The sequence below is a fragment of the Lissotriton vulgaris genome, chromosome 11 (assembly GCF_964263255.1).
Source record: "Lissotriton vulgaris chromosome 11, aLisVul1.2, whole genome shotgun sequence".
Classification (NCBI taxonomy): Eukaryota; Metazoa; Chordata; class Amphibia; order Caudata; family Salamandridae; genus Lissotriton; species Lissotriton vulgaris.
In genome coordinates this window covers 258,812,729-258,835,417 of record NC_141699.1, presented here as the reverse complement: position 1 = coordinate 258,835,417, position 22,689 = coordinate 258,812,729, and the positions used below count along the sequence as shown (strand labels likewise).

The 22,689-nt window shown below is 46.2% G+C and overlaps 1 protein-coding gene across 1 annotated transcript in view; it reads left to right on the top strand.

Moving 5' to 3' along the window:
* The window catches only part of POLE (DNA polymerase epsilon, catalytic subunit), a 300,678-nt gene that overhangs the window by 196,212 nt on the left and 81,777 nt on the right, over nucleotides 1-22,689 (top strand). Inside the window, exon 34 of the mRNA XM_086943189.1 lies at nucleotides 20,457-20,610. Within this exon, the coding sequence (XP_086799315.1) occupies nucleotides 20,457-20,610 (154 nt within the window). The remainder of the gene's footprint in view (nucleotides 1-20,456; nucleotides 20,611-22,689) is intronic.

The following is a 22,689-nucleotide window of genomic DNA, read 5'->3' as shown; positions in this document are numbered from 1 at the left end:
GGAATCTGCCGTTACAGCACTGGCAAGATTCAGGAGTTACAAGGCAGATGCAGGAGTATGCCAGTCCGATGCACAGGTCTCCTCTTCAAAGACTAGTTGAAGAAGCGGACAGACGTAGCCCCCCCAGGCACAGGGTCCAAGCTGAGAGATCACCTGTGAGGAGGCCTTCTAGATCTCGTTCCCCTAGAAGGGAACATCGCTCGAGATCAAGGGATAGGAGACTCAGTGCTCATTGCAGAAGTAGAAGAACACTGTCTACTTCTTCCTCCTCTACCCACTCTTCAAAGAGGGACTACTCCCGCACACTTTCAGATAGCCCTATCACTAGGATCTCACCGATTGAGGACATTAACACTTACCATGATGTCCTGCAGAGGGGAGCTCAGAAGCTCAACATTGAAATGTCTGTCCCCCAGGTCACCACAACGGTGATTTTTGAGACGCTTCCCCAGAAGTCGGGGTCTCGTCCCTTACTTCCATTGTTTCCAGGAATTGTGGAACCGTTCATGGACATTTTCTTGTCGCCAGCGACCATTAAGGCGGTGCCGGCGCGCATCCAAAAGAAATACAAGCCAGCTACCTCAGACCTGGTCTTCATCAAGACGGATCCTCCTGCAGACTGGGTGATCGTAGCAGCAGCACGTAAGACACATGCAGTCACTTCTACCTCTTCAGTTCCTCCAAATAAGGACAGTAGATCACAGGACTCGCGGGGTCGCAAGGTCTGCAACTCTGCCGATTCTACTCTGAAGGTTTCCAGTGCAGCAGCGCTTTTGGGCAGATATGATAGAGCCTTATGGGATTCTATGGAGCGCTTCAAGTCCAAACTACCAAAAGAAGCTCAGAAAGACTTTGAAGAGACTCTGACTGAAGGCTGTTTGGTGGCTAATCAGATGATTAGCACGGCAGCGGACAGCGCAGTGCTTTCGGCGCATTCGTATGCGCATGGAATATGCACCAGAAGGTCATCTTGGTTGCGTTTGACAGGCCCCAAGCCTGATGCACAACAACGCATTTTGAACCTCCCATTCTCTGGTTCCTCTCTCTTCGGCACGCATGCCGACGAAGAGATGACTAGGATGAAAACAGAGTTGGACACTGTCAAGGCGGTTGGGTTGGAAAAGAAAAAGGAATTTAAGCGCCGCTACAAATCCAACCAGTGCAAGTGGCCTCAACAGAGGGTTCAAACCCCTCGGTGGTCCCAGAACAAGAACCAGGGGAACACCCAGTTTCCAGGAGGAAAGTCCAACAGAGGTAGAGGTGGTCACCAACGGCAGTCCTCTGCCACGACGAGAGGAGGAAAGTCATGAGCAGTGGCTTCCTCCGCCTCCGTTGCCCACTCCAGTGGGAGGAAGTGCTTCTCAACATCTAGCAGAGTGGGCCAGCATCCCAGAAGATCGCTGGGTGCTGAATATACTGAGCAATGGATATGCGCTACGTTTCCGTGCACATTCCACCAAAGAAGTCTCGTCCTCATCAGTTACAGCTGCTTCAAAAAGAGGAGAGAGCTCTTCTCCAAAAGCAGGCTATAGAAGAGGTTCCACCCTCTCAAAGAGGAAAAGGAGTTTACTCCAGATAATTTCTTGTCCCCAAAAAAGATCAGAAGGGCAAGTTTCGACCAATCCTAGACCTGCGACTTCTGAACAGAATCATAATCAAGGAGAAGTTTCGCATGTTGGTCCTTCACCAAATATGTCAACATCTACAAGTAGGGGATTGGATGTGTTCGGTGGACCTCCAAGATGCGTACTTCCACATTTCCATCACAAAACGTCATTGGAAGTACCTGCGGTTTGTGGTCGGCCACAAGCATTATCAGTACAAGGTCCTGCCCTTTGGACTAAAGTCTGCTCCTCGAGTCTTCACCAAATGCATGGCAGTGGTGGCGGCGTTTCTTCACAGAAAAGGTCTCTTCGTCTATCCATACTTTGACGACTGGCTGCTGAAAGGTCCATCCCCACTGCAAGTGAGGCATGACTTCCAGTTTTGTCTGCAGCAGCTGCACGACCTCGGGCTTCATGTCAACATGGAAAAGTCTTTGCATCAGCCCACCCAGTCCATCCATTACCTCGGCTCCGTTCTGGAAACAAGCGCGGGAAGAGCGTATCCTTCGGAGGAGAGACTGTCTTCCATGAGACAGAGGTGCAGGCTTCTTCTCCAGGTGCAGTATCAGACAGTCCGGCAGGTGGCATCCCTGCTAGGATTGATTGCGTCCTGCATCTTTCTCATTCCCAACGCCAGGCTGAGGATGCGTCCTTTGCAACAGACTCTGGAGGACCAGTGGGATCAGTCGACAGGTCGCTGGGAGGATCAGATTTCTCTTTCCCAGGTGGCGAAATCCTCCCTTTCATGGTGGACTCAGCAGCGGAATCTGATGGTGGGAGTCCCTTTTCACCAGCCATTACCAATACATTCGGTGGTGACAGACGCGTCTCTGCAAGGCTGGGGGCACACATGGGGTGCCTTCAGATTCAGGGACTGTGGTCGGAAAAAGAACAATCCTACCACATCAACATGCTGGAACTAAGAGCAGTCCATCTGGCTCTAAAAGCTTTCCTGCCTGCAATAGAGTCAGATTCAGTCCTGGTCTAGACCGACAACACGACGACCATGTTCTACCTGAACAAGCAGGGTGGAACTCGGTCGCGTCCTCTCTCCCTGGAGTCACAGGCGATCCGGCACTGGCTGCTCGCCCGAAACCTCTTGGTGGTGGCGGTGCATCTTCCAGGAGAACTAAACATCAAGGCAGACTCACTCAGCAGGCACTTCGAAGATCAGCCAGTCTGGGTGCTGCACGACAAGGTGGTGGCGGACCTTTTCCATCGTTGGTGTCGTCCAGAAATAGATCTATTCGCGGACGACGAAAACTCAAAATGCCACGCCTTCGCGTCCAGATTCCACCGTCCAGGGACAAGAGGGAATGCTCTTTTGATGGACTGGTCAGGGACATTTGCCTACGCCTTTCCTCCTCTGCCCCTGATCCCGAAGGTGGTGTCCAAGCTACTGAGATCCAGCATGACCATAATTCTGATAGCTACAGACTGGCCACAGCAGTGGTGGTAACCGGACCTTCTACATCTGTCGGTACTTCCACACAGGAGGCTACCTTGCAGGCCGGATCTGCTGACCAAGATGGGAGGGAGGATTCTTCATCCCAACCTTCCCTCGCTGAACTTGACAGCATGGCTCCTGAGGTCCTGCAATACGGACATTTAAATCTGCCTCCTGATTGTATGCATATTTTAAAAGAAGCGAAAAGGCCCTCCACAAGAACGTCATATGCGTTTAAGTGGAAGAGGTTTTTTCTGTGGTGTAAGGAACATCACTTTGATCCTACGAAGGGGCAGGAGGATGTCATTCTCCCTTACCTTCTTTATCTAGCAAGATCTTGTCTTAAGTATGCTTCTGTCAGGGTGCAATTATCGGCCATTACGGCGTACAGGAAGACGCCTAACCAGTCCTCCTTTTTCCAGATGCAAGTGGTCAAGGATTTCTTGCAGGGGTTAACCACATCAATGCTAAAGTAATTCTCCTTCAGTGCTGAAAGTGGTGCTTAATTCCCATTGTTCATGACTAGCTCAGCTCGTCATGAGCACACAAGCAGTGTACTGCATGACGAGCTGAGCTCGTCATGAGCATGGAAGGTGTTAAAGAAAGTATATCTTCCTGTCCGAAACCTTTCTCCTCCGTGGGTGTTGAACCTGGTGTTATCAAAGTTGATGGGCCCTCCTTTTGAGCCAATCCACAGAGCTTCCTTGCAGCATTTGTCTTCAATCAATCAATCAATGCATTTATATAGCGCACTACTCACCCGTAGGGTCTCAAGGCGCTTGGGGAAGGGTGGTCCGCTACTGCTCGAACAGCCAGGTCTTGAGCTGCTTCCTGAAGGCGAGGTGGTCTTGGGTCCGGCGGAGTTGGGTCGGGAGGGAGTTACAAGTCTTGGCGGCCAGGTAGGAGAAGGACCTTCCTCCTGTGGTGGATCTTCGGATGCGGGGGACGGCGGCGAGGGCGTGGCTGGTCGATCGAAGCTGGCGGGTGGGAGTGTAGAAGTTGAGGCGGTCGTTGAGGTATCTTGGGCCTTGGTTGTGTAGGGCTTTGTGTGCGTGGGTGAGGAGACGGAAGGTGATTCTCTTGTTGACCGGGAGCCAGTGCAGGTCTCTCAGGTGTCCGGAGATGTGGCTGTGTCGGGGGATGTCGAGGATGAGTCTTGCTGAGGCGTTCTGGATCCGCTGGAGTCTCTTCTGGAGTTTGGCAGTGGTTCCGGCGTAGAGGGAGTTGCCGTAGTCCAGTCGGCTGGTGACGAGGGCCTGGGTGACAGTCTTCCTGGTCTCGGTGGGGATCCACTGGAAGATCTTACGTAGCACGCGCAGGATTTTGAAGCACGATGAGGAGACGGCGTTGACTTGTCTGGTCATGGAGAGGGAGGAGTCCAGGATGAAGCCCAGGTTGCGTGCATGGTCTGTTGGTTTGGCGCGCTGCCCAGGGCGGGGGGCCACCAGGAGTCGTCCCAGGCGGACGGCGAGGAGCCCAGGATGGGTACTTCCGTCTTGTCTGAGTTCAGTTTCAGGTGGCTGTTCTTTATCCACTCGGCTACTTCTTTCATCCCTTCGTGTAGGTTGGCTCTGGCGGTGGCCGGGTTGTTGGTGAGGGAGAGGATCAGCTGGGTGTCGTCGGCGTAGGAGATGATGTTGAGGTTGTGCTGGCGTGCGATGGCCGCAAGGGGGCTCATGTAGACATTGAAGAGGGTGGGGCTGAGCGAGGAGCCTTGAGGAACGCCGCAGATGACTTCGGTGGCTTCTGATCTGAACGGGGGGAGGCGGACTCTCTGTGTCCTCCCGGCGAGGAAGTAGATGGTCCATTCCAGAGCCTTCTCCTGGATTCCGACGTTGCTGAGGCGCTGCACTAGGGTGCGGTGGCAGACAGTGTTGAATGCCGCGGAGAGGTCCAGGAGGATGAAGGCCGCTGTTTCCCCGTTGTCGAGCAGGGCTAGGATGTCGTCAGTGGCTGCGATGAGCGCGGTCTCGGTGCTGTGGTTGGCCCGGAAGCCAGACTGCGAGAGGTCGAGGGATCCGTTCGTCTTGAGGAAGGCGGCCAGCTGTTTGTTGACGGTCTTCTCGATGACTTTGGCCGGAAACTGGAGGAGCGAGATGGAGCGAAAGTTTTTGAGATCGGTGGGGTCCGCTGATGGTTTTTTCAGAAGAGCGCAGAGTTCGGCGTGCTTCCAGCTCTCCGGGAAGGTAGCGATGTCGAAGGAGGTGTTGATGATGTCCCGCAGGTGGGGTGCGATGACAGCATTGGCCTTGTTGAAGACGTGGTGAGGGCAGGGGTCGGTTGGAGATACGGAGTGGATGGAGTTCATCGTGCGGATGGTGTCTTCGGTGCTGATCGGGGTCCAGGCGCGGAGGGTGGTGGTGGGGGGTGTTGGTGCGGTCCTGGGGTGCGTCGGTTGTAGGCTGAAGCTGTTGTGTATGTCCGCGATCTTGTTGTGGAAGTAGGAGGCGAGGGAGTTGCAGAGGTCTTGTGATGGGGTGATGTCGTTGTTTCCGGTGTTGGGGTTGCAGAGCTCTTTGACGATGTTGAAGAGTTCCTTGCTGTTGTGTGCGTTGTTGTCCAGTCGTTCCTTGAATGCTGTTTTCTTGGTGGTGTGGATCAGTTGATGGTGTTTTCGGGTGGCGAGCTTGAGGGTGGCCATGTTGTCTGGCGTTGGGGCTCTGCGCCAGGCTTTCTCGAGGGCTCGGCAGTTCTTCTTGGAGCTCTTGAGTTCGTCGGTGAACCATGGGGCCTTCTTGCTGCCTGGTCTGCTAGGCTGGGTCCTCAGAGGGGCGAGGTCGTCTGCGCAGTTGCTGATCCATTTCGTGAGGTTGTTGGCGGCCTGGCTGGGGTTCGCTGAGCTGGTGAGGGGGTCCTGGCTCAGGGATGCGGCGAGCTGGTCGGCAGTGATCTTGTTCCAGCTTCTGCGTGCAACCTGCTGGTGGTGGTGGTGGATCGTGTTCTTTCTGAAGCTGAAGTGGACGCAGCTGTGGTCTGTCCAGTGGAGTCCGGTGGCGTGGCTGAAGGCAATGTTCTTGATGGATGAGAAGACTGGGTCCAGTGTGTGTCCGGCGTAGTGGGTGGGGGTGTTCACCAGCTGCTTGAGACCGAGGTTGGCGAGGTTGTCCAGCAAGGTGGTGGTGTTGCGGTCGTTGTTCTCCAGGTGGAAGTTGAGGTCCCCGAGGAGGATGTAGTCAGCGGAGGGGAGGGCGTGCGGGCTGATGAAGTCTGCGATGTCTTCGCAGAATTGTGTGCGTGATCCCGGGGGTCTGTAGATGAGGGTGCCTCTGAGGGTGGTCTTGGGGTCGGTGTGGATCTGGAAGTGCAGGTGTTTGGCGGTTGTGAGGATGTCGTCGGTGCTGGTTGTGATGCGGATGGTTTTCCTGTGGATGATGCCGATGCCTCCTCCGGTCTGATTACCGCGGTCCCTCCGGGTGATCTTGTATCCGTCCGGGATGGCAATGGCGATGTCGGGCGCTGAGGAGGCGTTCATCCAGATTTCCGTGAGGAAGGCGACGTCTGGTGATGTTGTGTCAAACAGATTCCAGAGCTCTACGGCGTGTCTGTGGACGGAGCGGGTGTTGAGCAGGATGCACTTCAGGTGGTTGCTGCTGGTGCTCGGCGTGGTGGGTGCAGTGCAGGTCCGGATGCAGGAGAACTTGCAGGAGTGGCAGCTGAAGGGTCCCTGGGTGCGTCTCGGGGTGGCTCAGTAGCAACCAGGGATCCGGCCGGTGTTGAGTTCGGTGGCGTCGTAGATCCGGCGGGTGGGCTGGGGTCTGCGGAGACCAGGGATTCGGGCGCTGGGCGCGGACGGGCGCAGACGGGCTTACCTTTGGCGCACCTTCGGCGCTCAATCGGTGCTCCCGCTGCGCGCGGTCGCTCAGGGGGCGTCATAAGTAAGGAGCCGGGAGGGCGGGTCAGCTGGGTGGTGGGAGCGGGGCAGCCAATGGGCAGCAGGGGGGCGGAGTCGGCGGAGGTCTGTGGCGGGAAGGAGGTCTGAGGGCGGCTCATCGGCGGCTGGGTCGTCCGGCGGAAGGGAGCAGCACACAAGGTAGGGGGAGGGCAGCAGAAGGGGGGGAAAGGGGTACACTGAAGGCAAAAAGGCAAAACAGAAGGGAAGAACGAATGCAGCAGCAGAGGGGAAAGGAATACACCGAGGCAAACAACGAGGGTACACTGAAGGCAAAAACGCAAAACAGAAGGGAAAAACGAATGCAGCAGCAGAGGGGAAAAGAATACATCGAGGCAACAACAAGGCAGCAGAAGGGGGGAAAGTTAACAGAAGGCAGCAACGAGGCAGCAGAGCAGAGCTCAGGCAGTCAGGCAGTCAGCGGGCAGGAGCAGCGGAGTGGGGGCGACCTCGCCTGGAGCAGGCTCAGCGGTCTTGGTAGGCTGCTTTTCTGGTAGCTATTACATTAGCGCGCAGAGTAAGCAAGATCCAAGCACTGTGTACCAATGAGCCTTACACTGTTTTCCACCATAACAGAGTAGTCTTAAGGGCACATCCTTCTTTTCTCCCTAAGGTGGTGTCTGATTTTTTATCAATCAGTCCATTTCCCTGCCATCTTTCTTTTCTGATCCAGAGACTCCAGCTGAGCGGTCGCTTCATTCCTTAGACCTCAAGAGGGTGCTTAAGCAGATAAGGAAGTCAGATCAATTGTTTGTTAATTATGGCGCCCTGAGAACGGGCTTCCCAGCCGCTAAGAGATCCATTTCGAGATGGATAGTTTCATGCATTACCTTAGCTTACCAGCTAGCGAAAAGGCCCTTACCTTTACCTCCCATGGCTCATTCCACCAGGGGGAAAGCGGCCACTGTTGCTTTCTTGCATGATGTTCCTATGTCAGTCATTTGCAAGGCCGCATCCTGGAAATCAGTTCATACCTTTACGAGGCATTACTGCCTAGAATCTGATTCCAGGGCTGATGTTCAAGTAGGCCAAGCCTCCTTGAGGAATCTGTTTGGATAGTTTTTTTTGAGCTATCCTAGCTTAGTTTTTTCTAAGCTTACTGATCACGTTTCTGTGTTCTCCTTTGCCCGCAGGGAGATGAGGTGAGGCTCGCTATTCTATTCTAATGCTTATGACTATTGATGAGGATCCCCTGGAAGAGAAGGATTAGTTACTTACCTGTAATCCTAGTTCTTCTCCAGGGGTATCCTCATCAAAGTCATAAGCAACCCTCTCGCCTCCCCCGGCAAAGGACTATTTTAAGCTGGAGATATTGTTAACCTCTTTGTTTCATGGTTTTTCAGTTTCCGCAAAGAACAACTGACCTAACTGTCACCCCTGAGGCATGATGGGAAGCTGGGGGTCATGAGTGCCTTAACAGCTATAGGTTAGCTTTTCAGTCTTTTTAGACTGTGTATTTGCAATGCAGCCTGGGAGCTTTCTATGCTTTCAGTGTTTTATGAGAATTTCTACTGTTTTCTGAGCATTAAAACAGTTTTCTAAACAAACTTTGTTGTTGTTTCTTATGTATCTAATGCATGTTATTCATGTATGGTGGAAATTCTTTACTGCATGATTCAGCTCTGGTATTTATTAGGCTGCAATTGCTTATTTTTTTATATATATGATTATATATATGTGGGGCACGATCAAAGGCTCTATAGATCATACATAAGATATTTTATTTTATTCTTTGTTCCCCCAGGAGACGGGAGCTCTTTCTATGCCAACAATGTGCTTGTTATAAAGTTTGCCTTGGCAGCATAATTTCGCAGTGTATATTAGAACATCACATTCATTCTCATATAGCTGTTTGCCTACAGCCAAGAAGTTGCACTGCAGAGTATTCCAAAAGCAAGGCAGTTGTGTCCTGGAGAAGCTGCTAGATTTCAGGAAGAGAGAGGTGCATTTCTGCCACTATGGAAATGCAAACTTCCATGTCTATGAATCCAAATCCTCACTGCTGGTGGTCATGGAAGAGAAGTTGGGGATAGTGCATGTAAGACTAGTAGTCTTTATCCACGGTGACTTTCTTTCCTTTCCCCCCTCGATCAAAGTGGACAGGAAGATCAGATTAGAGGTCTTCCTCCTCCTGATCGTCCTACTGTGGGAATGTTGCATCACAAACTCTTAATTACATCTGATGCAACTGGCTTTGCAAGAATGTGAGGATCCCCAATTCCAACATAGTAATTCATCTGTAAGTCTAGCTCCTGACATCTTTTTCTAGTGTGCTTTTTGGTAACAGAGCCACTTCATTTCACATATGTTTCCTCGACTTTGGGTTAAGCCTTAATGAAGGGTTGGAAGAATCCATTTCCTTGACAATGGAGTTTGACTTCGGCTTGTCGGTTTATATTGGGCTATTGGATTCTCCATTTGAATGTGGAGTATTAAATAGAGTTGCTTGGCAATAATTGACTAAAGAAGAGAAGAATTGGTATCCGAGGATATGGAAGCTGAGGTACTTGGCACTCCAACCTACTCTTCCCATTCAGGCCTAAGACAGTGGAAGATTTCAGTGTATAAAAAATGAATAATAGTAAACAACTGTCCTGTACAGCAAATCCATTAAAAGGTAATATCTAGCATAGTCTTGCCACAGTTGGCTGCATCCCCAAAGTATTATCCAGCATATACTTTTTATAGAACTTATGCCTGCTGTGTAGATAACTTCAAGAGGCATTCCCTAGCAAACTACTGAGTGACTGTCACCAGTTGTGCATGAAGTTCCAAACGGAATACACCTCAAAGACGTAGGATGAAGCCAACCAGCTGTTGACTACTTGTAGTCTAGTGCCACCGTATCTCAAAACTTATGTACATAACTGAAAGAACTTAGGCTACACATACAAAAACTATTAGCCTCTGATTAATGTGTGGGAAAGGGGCTCAACCCTTCAGTGCAATACCCATCTATTGGTCCTGTTCTGTCATGAGCTTCAGCATTAAGAAACCCCTTCACAGGCATATGAGGACTTCTTACTGTACGCTGTCCATCTTTGCACTATATCCTTTTCTAACATGCACACCACTGTTGATTAGTTTCTAAGGACAACAGTGGCCGACAAGTATACTTTGTACTTGCGTGAGTGTTTGAACAAATTAACTGAGAGGAAGAAAACATAGAATTGATTTGGTAAGGTAATGAGTTGACATCCTTTGCAAAGGTCCACTTGCAGAAATAGAGGCTTTTTTTAAGTTTAGAAAGCTTTATCGAATTAAAGTATGCAAAGTAAAACATCATTACAGAAGCAAATAACATCAAAGAAGATAGAACAGCAGTAAAATGAGTCAACATACAACTCAAACCCCAAATGGGGCAAATAAACTGTACCAAGTAACAAAGCTTTTAAGGGGATTTTGTCATGAGGAAGGGGGGGGGGGAGAGAGGATGAAGGAGGTGGCAACTTAGACTACAAAATCAATACCTATAGTTACCATAAGAAGATAAGAGTAAAGGAAAGATAAAAAACAATTCAGGTGACTTGTCTTGAGAGAAAATCAGTTAAGGGCAACCATAACATATCCCTTTTGATTTGTAAGGGTGCAGTGGTGGCAAAGGCACGATCAAGCCTGTGGTGATGACATAACAAATTCCACCAAGCGTTATATGAAATCTTTGAAGTATCTTTTCAGTTGGTTGTAATTATCTGAAACTAAATTGCTATGAAAAGATCTATACATTTTCGCACATTGCAATGAACATTCCATATGGGTGACCACCTAAGAAAATAAGTACAATCTCAAAGGGAACATCAGTGGATAAAATGTTGTTAAGTGTAGACCAAATGCGAGACCAAAGTGACTTGAACAAAGGGCACTGGAAAAACTAAAAAGTAAATCACTATTGTCACATGAGCATGACCAACATTTCTTTGAGTCAAGTAGTTTGAATTTATGCAAATCAGAAGGAGTCAAAAAAAGTCTATTGTAAAAAAAGTAAAAAGTCTGTGTAGTGCTGGCCGAGCGGGAAACAGTATGTATTTTAGACCAAATAGCATCCCAAACTTGTAGAGAAAATTCTTAAGATAGGTCTTTTTCCCATAAAAGCTCAAGTTTTGATTTAAGTCTCTCAGTGGTGGGATGAGAAAGTATTTTGTAAATGGCAGAAGCTATGAAAGGGATAGAAAAGTCTGGTGGAGATAGGATAGTGTTTGGAAGTGCACTGTTCTGAGAGATGATAGAAGTGAGGGAGTGTGTAAGTAAGAGAAAATGGGTTAAGTGCGTGTTTGAAAGGTTAAAGGTGTCGCGTAAGTCCTGGAAAGTTCTTAATGAATTATCCTTAATTAAGTGGTCGTAAGCGATAATACCTTTATCAATCCATTCTTTCAATGAAATCGCGAACGCTTTGGAGTGTTTAAGTACAGGGGTAATGAATCTCTTTAAAAGTTGAGATAAGCGAGTAGCAGTAAGGAAAGAAAAAGGGGCAATTTTGTGCGAGTTCTATCTAACTCCAGGCTGTTAAAGGATGAGTTTGAGTTGAATCTGTGAGAAAAGGCCAGATTTGTTTGAGAGTAAAGGCCTAATGAAAACGAGAAATATTAGGAAAGTTGACCCCACCCAAATCCTTAGGTTGTTGGAGGCGAAAGAGAGAAATCTTAGCTTTGCGATTATTCCATAGGAATTTTGTTAGGAGGCGATTGATTGTGAAAAAATAGTGTAGAAGGGAAATAGGAAGCATAGAAAGGTAAAAATTAACAATAGGAAGTAGCATCATTTTAACAGTTGCTAGCCTACCCCCACCAAGATAAGAAAAGGGGAGACCAACCATCAGTAAGGGAGTAAACTTTCTTAAGTATATCTTTGATTAATTTGAATGGTTTCTCTAATAGTATTGGCATAAAGAATACCTAAACATTTGACATGTCTGGGATTCCCTTCAAAGCCAGATCCCTGCAACATATGAGAGAGGCAAAACTTGTTAAGAGGTTAGACCAGATTTATCAATATTCAATGTATATCCAGATACTAAGGAGTAATCCTGAAGTAAAGAAAAAAGATCAGGTAAAGAAGAGGACGGATTAGAAATATAAAGTAAAATATCATCTGCAGTGAAAATATCTTGATTGTACGCCATTATCCCAAATAGAAGTCGAAGGGTCAGAGTATAATAGTTGAATGTACTTAATAATGGGAGGATTGGAGGAGCCAAGATGGCGGACGGGACAGACGCTTGAACTCCCGGCTCCGCAAGCCGTCTGGCTTTCTTTGACTATCCTGACTCTTTATCCTGCCCGGCGCCGTCCTAATACCGTGGAATGCTGACGCTGAACTGACTGGTGTCCTTTTGGTACCTTTGCCGGCGGAATCGGTGTTGGACTCGATGTGTTTTTGACCTCCGGCGCTTCCCTCTGTACCCTGCGCAGATGGCCGCCGCTGGACGCCGAGAGACTCAGATGGGGAGACGAGCTGGTGAGACGCTGCAGACCACGGGGGCTTAGAGCGTTGCTCGGACGATAGGAGTCGGACCCTTCCACCTGGGTCGGACTCTATTTCGCACAACTTGAGGCATAGACGACGCTGAAGCCCCCTCCCTCGGTTAGCTTCCCCCCCTGCCACCCCTTTGAGGCAGGGGCGGACTCCATTTTGGAGCGTCTCCCCGTAGTGGACGACTGCTAACCCCCGGGCAACGTGGAGGACCCCTATCCTGTGCTGCCTTCGCTTTGCTTACGGAGTTTCCCCGGCGGCTACACTGTTGCAATTCCAGCGGCCGCTCTCTCCCCTGGTATCACCACTCATTGTGCGCAGCGGGCAAGGACATGGCGCCTGTTTTCACCGCCGGAGCGCTAGCTGATACTGGGTCCGCAATGGCTGGGGACCCACGCGCCCCGGGGCCGGTGACCGCATCGGGTGTACGGGGGGACAACGCGGACTGGCTTCTGACTAGGAGCGACCCGACCTGTGGCGACATCCTGGCCGCTCTCATGGCCCTGAAGGTTGAAATGCGGAGCACTGCCCGGGCGCTGGCCCGGAGGCTCGATGAAGCACTGCCAGGCGGAGCGCGATCTCGACTGGATGAACCCCCGCCGCCCCTGTTTCAATTTGGAGGGGATACGATGTTACCGACTACAGAGAAGGCGGTGGGGTATTCTCCTGGCTACAAAGTATCGAGTCTGACTGTCGACGAAGTTACAGTTGCAGGAGTACCCCTTGCTATCGGCGTGACGACTTTGCCTACAAACTATTCACCGGTGCCTGGCAGCTCGTTTGCATCGTCACCTGTCCCCTTCGCTGTCCCTATCAGTGGAGCCCCTGCGGTATGCTTTTGCACTGTTTGGGACCCTGTGGCACATGAAGGCTTCACGGTCCCCTCTCTTCGTGGGCGGCCATTTTGCTTCTTTGTCCTGGTCCAAGACGTCTCGCAGCAATGGACGGGCCTGGAAGAATTCTATCGTTCCGGACAGGGTTGATGGACTGTCTGTGGTTGTAATGATTGGCTCGACTGGCGCAGACCCGGACTGGACCATGTTTTATGATAGTGGTTGGTTAGTCTTTAATGTTCTGATTGGCTTCTGCACAGTATTGTCGATTTTTCCTGCTGTTTATTTCACCTGCTGGGGGGGGTGAGCTTGTGCTGGATTGAGGTACTGGGTGTTACAGCTACTGCCTTACTGGGAATACAGTTTTTGGTCATGGTGTGGTGTATGGCGCCGGAGGCGTTGTCGGTGAGGGAAGCCGGGAGTTCGGTTGAGGGGTGGGCTCCTCCCCGCTTTTCCCCTTTCCTGGGAGTAGTAGGGGAGTGTAATCTTCTCTCTCTCCCTGTGTGCTACCGTGCATTTCTGGACTTTTTCTTTTCTCTCTTCTTTCCTTCTTTCGGCATTTCTTGCTGTCTCTTCTCCTCTCTTCTGACTTCTCTTATTATCTTTCTCCTCTTTTTCTTTCTTCTCTTCTTTTCCTTGAACTGCATTTCGGGTTCTTTATGGGGCGACAGGCACATTGTCGGGGGGGGTAGGCCGTAGCCTCCGCGTTGGTGTAGGGTGGGGGGGTAGATTTATTTTTCTTTTTGATTTCTATGGGCCTTTTTCCTATTTTCTGTGCTTTCTCACACTGTTTTCCTTTCTGGGTCTTGATAGAGGATGGTTGGGAGTGGGCGGCGCTGGGAGTGGCACGAGCGTGGTTCCTGTTGTCCGCTTTGTTTTTCTACTGTATTGCCACTCTGAAGGGGTGTTTCATGTAACTGCTGCTACTATTCTTGCTGCCTACTCATGTGGGACTAAAGTACGGACTCGGATCTCCTTTGCACCTATCCTTCATTGATTTCTAGACTTTAAAAATTTTAAAATTAACCTTCATTGCTCCTTAGGCGTGATGGCCAGTATTCTCCAGTGTAACTGATGACTAATTGTTTCCTGATATTGCCGTGCTATTGCGCCTTCGTATTGCTTGCACCTGTGCTCAACCAGTTTTCGTGGCCGGCCTCAGGGTTGTGGGCCCGTATTTGTATTTCTGTGGATGCACCAATAAAGGTTTTCAAAAATTTAAAAAAAAAAAAAAATAATGGGAGGATTAAAACCATGCCATCTAAGCGCTCCAAACATAAAATCCCAACTGACACGATCAAAAGCTTTTTCAGCATCTAGTGTGATAGCTGCAACGGGGGAGTCCACCTTTGAAGCAAGATGTATAATATTAAGAAGAGTTCTTGAGTTGTCAGTTATAGATCTACCTTTGACGAAACCGGACTGATCTATATTAACTAGATCGGGGATTACTTTATTAATACGAATGGCTAAAATGTTGGCGTATATTTTACAGTCTGTTTTAATAGGAGAAATGGGCCTATAGTTTTTGCAGAGGGAGGGGTCTTTATCTTTTTTAGGAATTAAGCAAAGCATTGCCTGTGTGAAGGATCCCCTTGATTCACCTTTGGCAAGGAAATTATTAATTAGTGTTAGTAGGTGTGGTATTAGGGCAGTCTTAAAATGAAGATAAATGCGCACCGTGAAACCGTCTGGCCCCGGTGTTTTGTCCTTGGGAAGAAGACTGATAGCAGTAATCATTTCTTTCTCTGAAATAGGGATGTCAAGGGATGAGAGATCTACATATTTGTCAAGGGATTTAGGAATAGATTTGAAAAAAGAGTCAATTTGTACAGAAGAGGGATTAAATTCTGGAGTATAGAGAGAAGAGTAATATTGGACAAGGCAGTCGAGGATTTTAGCATCCGTGGACTGAGAGTCTCCCTGAGAGTCTGTGATGGCAATAATCTTAGATTTTTGTTTTTTAGTTTTAACATAGTTCGTAAGTGATTTGCCAGCTTTATTACGTCCACCATACATTTTAGCGTTAAATTTAAGAAGTTGATAGGAGGCCGAATCCCAGGTGTGTTTATTAAATTGCAGTTTGGCTTTTATGAGAGAAGTTAGTGTGTCAGAGGAATTAGTAGTAAAATAAAGGTGTTCAAGTTCTTTAATTTGGTGAAGGATTTGAGATGATTGTGAAAGGGCCTTTTTTTTCTTTCGGGATACAATATCTATTATACAGCCTCTGGCAGCTGCCTTAAAAGCGTCCCAAATAATGTGAAAATCTGAGGTAGTGTTAAGATTGTTGCGAAAGAATTCATCCAAAAAAAGCGTGAAGTGAGCAGTAAACTGGGGATCTAGAAGAAGAGAGTTGTTAAAGCGCCAGCGTCGAGAGGCGGAGATGGGTGAAGGATAATCCATGTCTTAAATGACGGGGACATGGTCTGAAATAAGAATAGATCCTATTTCAGAATTAGTCATAAATTGAAAAGCGTGTTGAGTAAGAAAGATGGAATCAATACGGGAGTATGATGCGTGCACTGGAGAAAAAAAGGAGTATTCAAGGGAGTCGGGTGAGATATTCGCCAGGAATCTATAAGGCCTCTAGAGGAGATGGACTTGTGAAATGATTTATGCATTTTATTGGGAACATATCTAGCTTGTGATTTCCGAACCAAAAAGGGATCCATGAGTTGGTTACAGTCGCTACCCACAATCAAATCCTCAGTCACATGTGAGGAGAGAAGCGAAGAGAAGTTATTCCAAAAGGTTAAATTGATGCCATTAAGGCCATAAACATTACATAAGGAAAGATGAACATTGTGAACAATACTATCTAGAAACAACCATCTCCCATTAGAATCATGAATTTCTTTTTGTATCTGAACAGACAGCGACTTATGAAACAAAATTACAACACCATTTTTGTTGTTAACTGCAGATGAGCAAAGGCTTCTCCTACCCATTGTTTATGCAACGAAGACATATCTTGCGAGGTGAGATGTGTTTCCTGCAATAAAGCTACTTTACATTTCAGTCTTGCTAAATGAGACAAAACATGTTGCTTTTTAACAGGCTTTCGAATACCTTTAACATTCCATGATATGATATGATACGAAGACCACTCATAGAAGAAAGTGAAAGGAGATCAGGAAAGAGAGTGTAAACCAGTTAAAAAGGAAGGGGAAAAAAAGAAAAAGTTTGAACAATTAATAAAAAAGTGAGGAATACAAGAAAGAACAAAAGGAAAAGAAGATATTCCTCGTGACCACCACAGAAGAAAGAGCCATAACAGAACAGGAAGGCAATAAAAAGTCATAAGCAGGAGTTGAAGGAGAGGAGAATGTGACAGAAGATGAGCAGGAAAAGTGTTGCCAAGGAAAAGGAAAGAAAAGGAGGTAAAACCACAGCAGGAACATGATGAAATGAGTAAATTGAAAGGAGAAAGAGAAATATGCACTACTGAGAAAAGGAGAAGGGGAAGGGAAGAAGAAAGAAATGGGGGGAAAAGGATAGGAGATTGGGAGCAGTATTTCCCAAAAGGGTAAAGAAAGAGAAGATGACAAGAAGCCAAGGGGCTTTAATCATAATACTCAAAGAAAGAATTACTAACAATATAAAGGGAGGGGGGGGCGGGGGAAAGGAACCAAGATGACCACATCACTGGGATTGAAACAAGGACAGAATCGACAATATATGATTAGGTAGGCAGGAAGGGATGGACTAGTCCAAACGAGACATGATAAACAAGAAGACTACAAGACAATATAAAAGGGGAGCTTACCAAGGTGTTGGGGAACACATCAACGGAACACATCAAACAAGTAGACATATGAATGATACACGCAGGATTCCTTGATCACAGCACAGGATGAACCTAGAACAGACAAGAGAACGGATAACAATTGACTGAAGTACAAGGCAAAACATTGACCTGAAAAGAAAAACAGAAGGAGAACATTAGAAGATCTTAACAAAAACAGTTAAGGTTTGCTGAGATCCATCTGCTCCTCTCGATGAATGTGGATGAACTTCCGAAGGTCAGCTGGGTCGTTGAAAGAAAAGGTTCTGTCTTTATAAGTTACTTTAAAGAAAAAGGGATGTATAAGACCATAGCGAGCATTCATTTACTTCAAGGCCGGCCGAAGATCTAGGAATTCCTTACGTCTATTAGCAGTTGGTTTGGACACATCTTGACTGAAGAAAATGTTATGACCTGACCAAAGCATCTGCTTGTGTTACTTGACTGCATTAAGAATGTCATTAAGTCAGAGTATAGCAAAAAATAGGCAATGATACCTCTTGGTTTGGTAGCCGAGGATGCATTTTGAAGACCTAATCTGTGAGCTCTATGGATATTAAAATCAACAGTCTTTGGGAAATAAGCAATTTGTAAGACTTGAGTTTTCAAGAATAGAATCAGGTCAGACCCTTCTGAACTCTCTGGTATTCCGTAAATTCGTAAATTATTGTCGATTTTTGATTTTCCAAATCTTCGGTTTGTTTACTTCCTTAGTAAGGGTCTCAACTTTTGCCATGACATCCTGAGCATCACTAATCTTTTGTTCAACATCAGATAATCTCATATCCAAGCCAGACCACTTTTCTTCTATTCTTTGGAGAGTGGTGGTAGTGTCTGACATAAATGGGCGAAAGTCGCAATTCACCCATAATATCGTCTAGCGTAATAGGAAGAGGAGATTTAGTCGGAGAAGAGGGATCTTTCTTTAGACGTTTGCTGTTGTGCTTGAAGGATCTTTACGGCTCCCAGAAGCAGATCCAGAGGCATTATGTGACTTATTAGAAAGCGTGAGCTCCATGTTGGAAAAATGAGAGGAATGTAAGAATGGCGACACAAGTCAGGCTCAAGAAAAGGACTAAAAAACGAAACAGCTGGTACAAATAGGCCAGTTAATAAAGAGACGGTGAAAAGGAGACCAATATATAACCAGAGGAGGCACACATGGACACAAGAAGTGGCAGAAATCCGTCCACGGGTAAGACAAAACACTAGAGCAAGTATAGGACGTTGCAGAGAATTTTATACAAATTGATGTATGTGGTGGCCTCTAAAAGTAAACAAAGGCGCAGGTTTAGTGAGCATTGATCAATGCCTACGAGAGGAGCACAGCTATTTAACCTGGGAGAACTAGAGGCAATATGTGAGGCAAATAGCACCCATGCTGACGGAGCTAAAGAGAAAAAAAAGCCAACTCTAGTTGAAGCATGCCTTAGTTGTTGCTCAAACATGACAGCAGCATAGAAATGAAAGGAACCAAGGTGAATAATGTTGCACTTTCTCAGTTGTAGGAGCATTGCTCAGGTAAGCTTCATGAGGAAAAAAATTTTCGCGTTACTCCTGACACACAGAGAGGCAGCATGCAAAGCAGACCGCAGTAATACTGACGATATTAAAGAACAGGAGAGGCTAGCTTCATTAAAAATACTCCGTGGTTGAAGCGCAAAATTAACTGCAGCTTAAAGGCAAAATTATTCCATGCGCATTTTGAGGAGTAAAATCAAATAAAGTACCCTTCCCCTTTTTTCCCCGCTTTTGTTCCTGAGGCAAATTGCATTCGTGACTGTCCAAGCGCTCAAAATGGCGGCCGCAGGAGTTAGGCACAGATACCAAAACTGAAGAATCTGTGAAACAAACCTTGTGTCACACGTCGATGATCGGAAAACATGCCATCACGCTCCGGCCTGTTTCCGACAGCGATGCAGCAAGAGAGAAGCAGGAACGAAGCCAAATAGTGCTCCCTTCGCATTCAGGAAAGCGCCGATTCTGCGGAGCCTCCTCAGGACGCTGCCATCCTGCAGCCGCCACCACGCGCTCTCCAATAGAGGCATTTTTATTGTATTGTTTTCTTGTTGCTTTCTGGAGACATTCAGACATTTTCAGCTATTCATGAAGTTCACAGCTCCCTCCCTCGGGTGTTGGGAAATATCTACTGCTTTGTTCGAATTATTTTCAGCAGAGCTACAATGTGGATGTGCATGGGATTGTAGAGTCAGTACTTCATTTTATATACACAGTACCTGAACTGTCTGCTTGTTACAATGTTCTCATTTTTCTCTTAACTGGTGGGAGGAGTGTCTAGTTCAGGGAATCCTTAATTCTTAGGTGCATATGTGAACAACCAGTTGGGCCTATATGTGCAAGAGAGCCCTTAATTAAAGTGCTCGTTCTACGACCGTATACTCTCAAAAGGGTTTACCTATGGATTTCCCCCCATCTTAGTATCATCTCTACTAATATCCATATAAATCTCCAGTAAAGTACTTTGGTGTATGTTGTGTGTCTTTCCTTAGAATGGAGTTCTTCCTAAAGTCTACATATCAGACAAAGGCAATGTTTTAGATGTGGTTATGGTTGCAGGGCTACTCCACTTGGAACTTTTTGCACAGTGCACACCCATGTTTAGATGTAGTTGAGATGGGTAAATTACAGATTGTTGATGCCAAATGCCCATGAAGTCATTTTGTTGATGTGCACTGTTTTGAGTAATCCTTATTAACATAAAGATTTGAGTGGGAGACTGGTGCCTTTGTAGAGAGCACTCTTGCCATCTCGTTAACCTTGGAGTGCTGAGGCTTCAGATAACTTAATTTGATTGATGGTATAAACCAATGTGAGGGAGAAGGCAAGTGTTTATGAAGGGCTAGTGACTTCCTTTGGCCCTGTGTCTGTTTGCATCTCTCATACTTTCCTGTAAACCAAGGAATCTAGATCAATAAAATGTGTATTAAGTACAAGCCTTTTGGGGAAAAGGCTCACAATTCTTAACCATCCCCCCCAAACAACTAGCTCCCTCTGTCTTCCCTCGAGAAACCGGACATCAAAGAAAGCTTCCAGTCTATGCCTAGGCAAGTTCAAATGGGTAAAACAGGAAGGAAGGCTACAGCTCAAGCTCATGGAACATGGTCAACCTAACCACCTTAAGTTTAGTAAATACTTCAATACATCTCTTGCCAAACCCGCGTTTGTTTTCCCATTGCACTCCATGCCCCTGATCACCAATAAGATCATTCTTGGATGTGTGTTCTTTGAGATCCGTAAGACTCTGCTCTCTCCTTTCCAGGGTATTTACCTGGAGGTTCTTGGACGGTTCTCATCTAAAAGTTTACTTAACACCACATAGTACTCTGATGTTGCAGCAAGGTCTTTTGTTTAGCCCTATACAAAACTGCCTAAATCACTATTTACATTGAAGCGTCTTTCTCTTCCACAGGTCCCCTTGCTGATGCGCTCTCTGGCTCAGATTGGTTGTGTGTGTATGGTAAATAAGCAGTTGACTCGTCATCTTGCGGGGAGGGAGTCAGACACCTTTGACCTGGAGCACCTGGAAATGAGGTCCCTGGCCCAATTCAACTATTTAGAACCAGGTAAAACGATTGGTAACATAAAAGTTGAAACCCATTTAGTGGCCTTCCTGGTATTTTCTTAGAAGCAAGTGATTCAATTGCCCATTTGAAGACTAATAGCTTTAAGTGGTCACAGACACGTGCACCACATATGTACACAAATATGTTTATGTATGCAAAAATGTGTAAGATGCTATTCTGATGAATATTTCAACCCAGCGGTTTCTCACCTTTAGAATATTCCCAGGTGTCAGAACTGTTCCGGAGATTTGTTCAGCAATTCACCCCGGACGCTGATAGGTGGCACCATATTTCTCCAACCTTTTCTGTAATGAGAATTACTTTGTTGTGAGCTACTGAAGGACATGTAACTCGTGCATTGTAACCAGACACCCCCTCATCCAGCATCATTTACTTTAAACCTAATCTCCATGGGGCCCGATACTATTGTTTGAACCAAAAACTATAACTAGGGGTACTATGAAAGAGCTGCCACATGCGTCAGTGAGTGCATGGTCTGTGGCACAATTACATGTACACCACATCCATCTTTTTTAAGTGGGAGAAATTTAAAGTGCAGAACAATGTTCTGCAAAAATGTTCCTAATAAGGAACATTTTTCTGCACTTTAAATGTTTCCCATTTAAAATGGCTGCATTTTCAGTTATACATTTGACAGTGTACCTACCAGCCACTGGTAGCAAGATGCCTGCTGTCTGTAAATGCGACATTTTGAAATGGGAAAAAATTCACCTGAAGAGGTACCTTCATGTTTATATGCATTACATAAAACTCATCATTTTAATTTTCTCCGATGTCGAAGTTTCTTTACACATAGCAGGCATATTACTCCCAGTGACCTGTAGATATGGTGCCATATTTAAAATAGGAAACTACAGCCATTCGTTTAAATGTAAGGAAGTTCGAGTTAAGAAATATGCTTCTTAAAACATTAGAACTTAATTGGCTTAATTTAAAGTAGAGAAAAACATTAAGACAAGGTTTCATTCCTTCCATTTAGAAGAAAATAACTGTATTTTTCAGTTATAAATATGGCACTGTCACCCAGCCACTGACATGTAAATGTGACACTTTGAAAAGTGTAAAAAATAAAATGAAGAGTTAACTTAATCATTAGGTTAACAATGTATTTTTATTTTCTCTCTTAAAAGCATTCAGAAATACCATTTTGTTCAATTCAAAAATCTTTATTCGAATTTTGGCAAATTCATAAAAGCAATACAGACAATCCCAGATCAAATAACATATTACAGTAGTTAAAAACAGCAAAATATTAAAAATCAATTATAAATGTAACTCTCAGATTTACTAAGGGTTCTCCATTGTTTTGCGAACATGGGTAATAACTCTTAGAAAAGTGCTAGTGCGGAATATCAACGCTTCATTATTCAAAGTTTACAACATTAAATTTGATTCCTCCAAAGAAAGTGGTCTGTGCTTTTTAAAATACGGTACTAAAAGCCATTTAAAATATTTTTGATAAAATTTACAAAAGAAAAAGAAATGTAAATCAGTTTGCTGGCTCGTGTCATCACATGGGCACAGATTATTTCCAGATTTTAAAAAGGTATAACCTAGTGGAAAACATAACAAGAATCTCATAGTCCCTGCCCTGAGGCGAAAAAGCAAAGATCTTTCCCACTTTGTCATTGGAAGCGTAAGGTACAAAGGGATTGGTTGTATATACAGATCTTTGTTCACATAAGCCTGGATTGTAGGTTTAATTAATTCTCTTGCCGATCTTTCTTCTCTATAAAGTGCGTACAGTGCAGATTTTAAATCATTTTTATCTTTAGGGTTGATCTTACTTGGGTCCAGAAAAAGGTGACCTTTGCCTACACTACTCAATTTTTTGAACACTTTAGAAAGCCATGGGATCGACATCCCTTTATCACAATAAAGGCAGTCTCTTATGATGTCCTGGGTTAGGCCAGCCATGTTATTCTTCCAAATAGCAAGCCAGAACATTGCCGGTCTTGAGGCAATAAAATCCGATATATAATGCAAATTTAGTTCGCAGTGGCAAATGTATTCCGAGGAGGAAATGGGCGCTCTGAGATTTTTTCTGCAGAAGCGGTT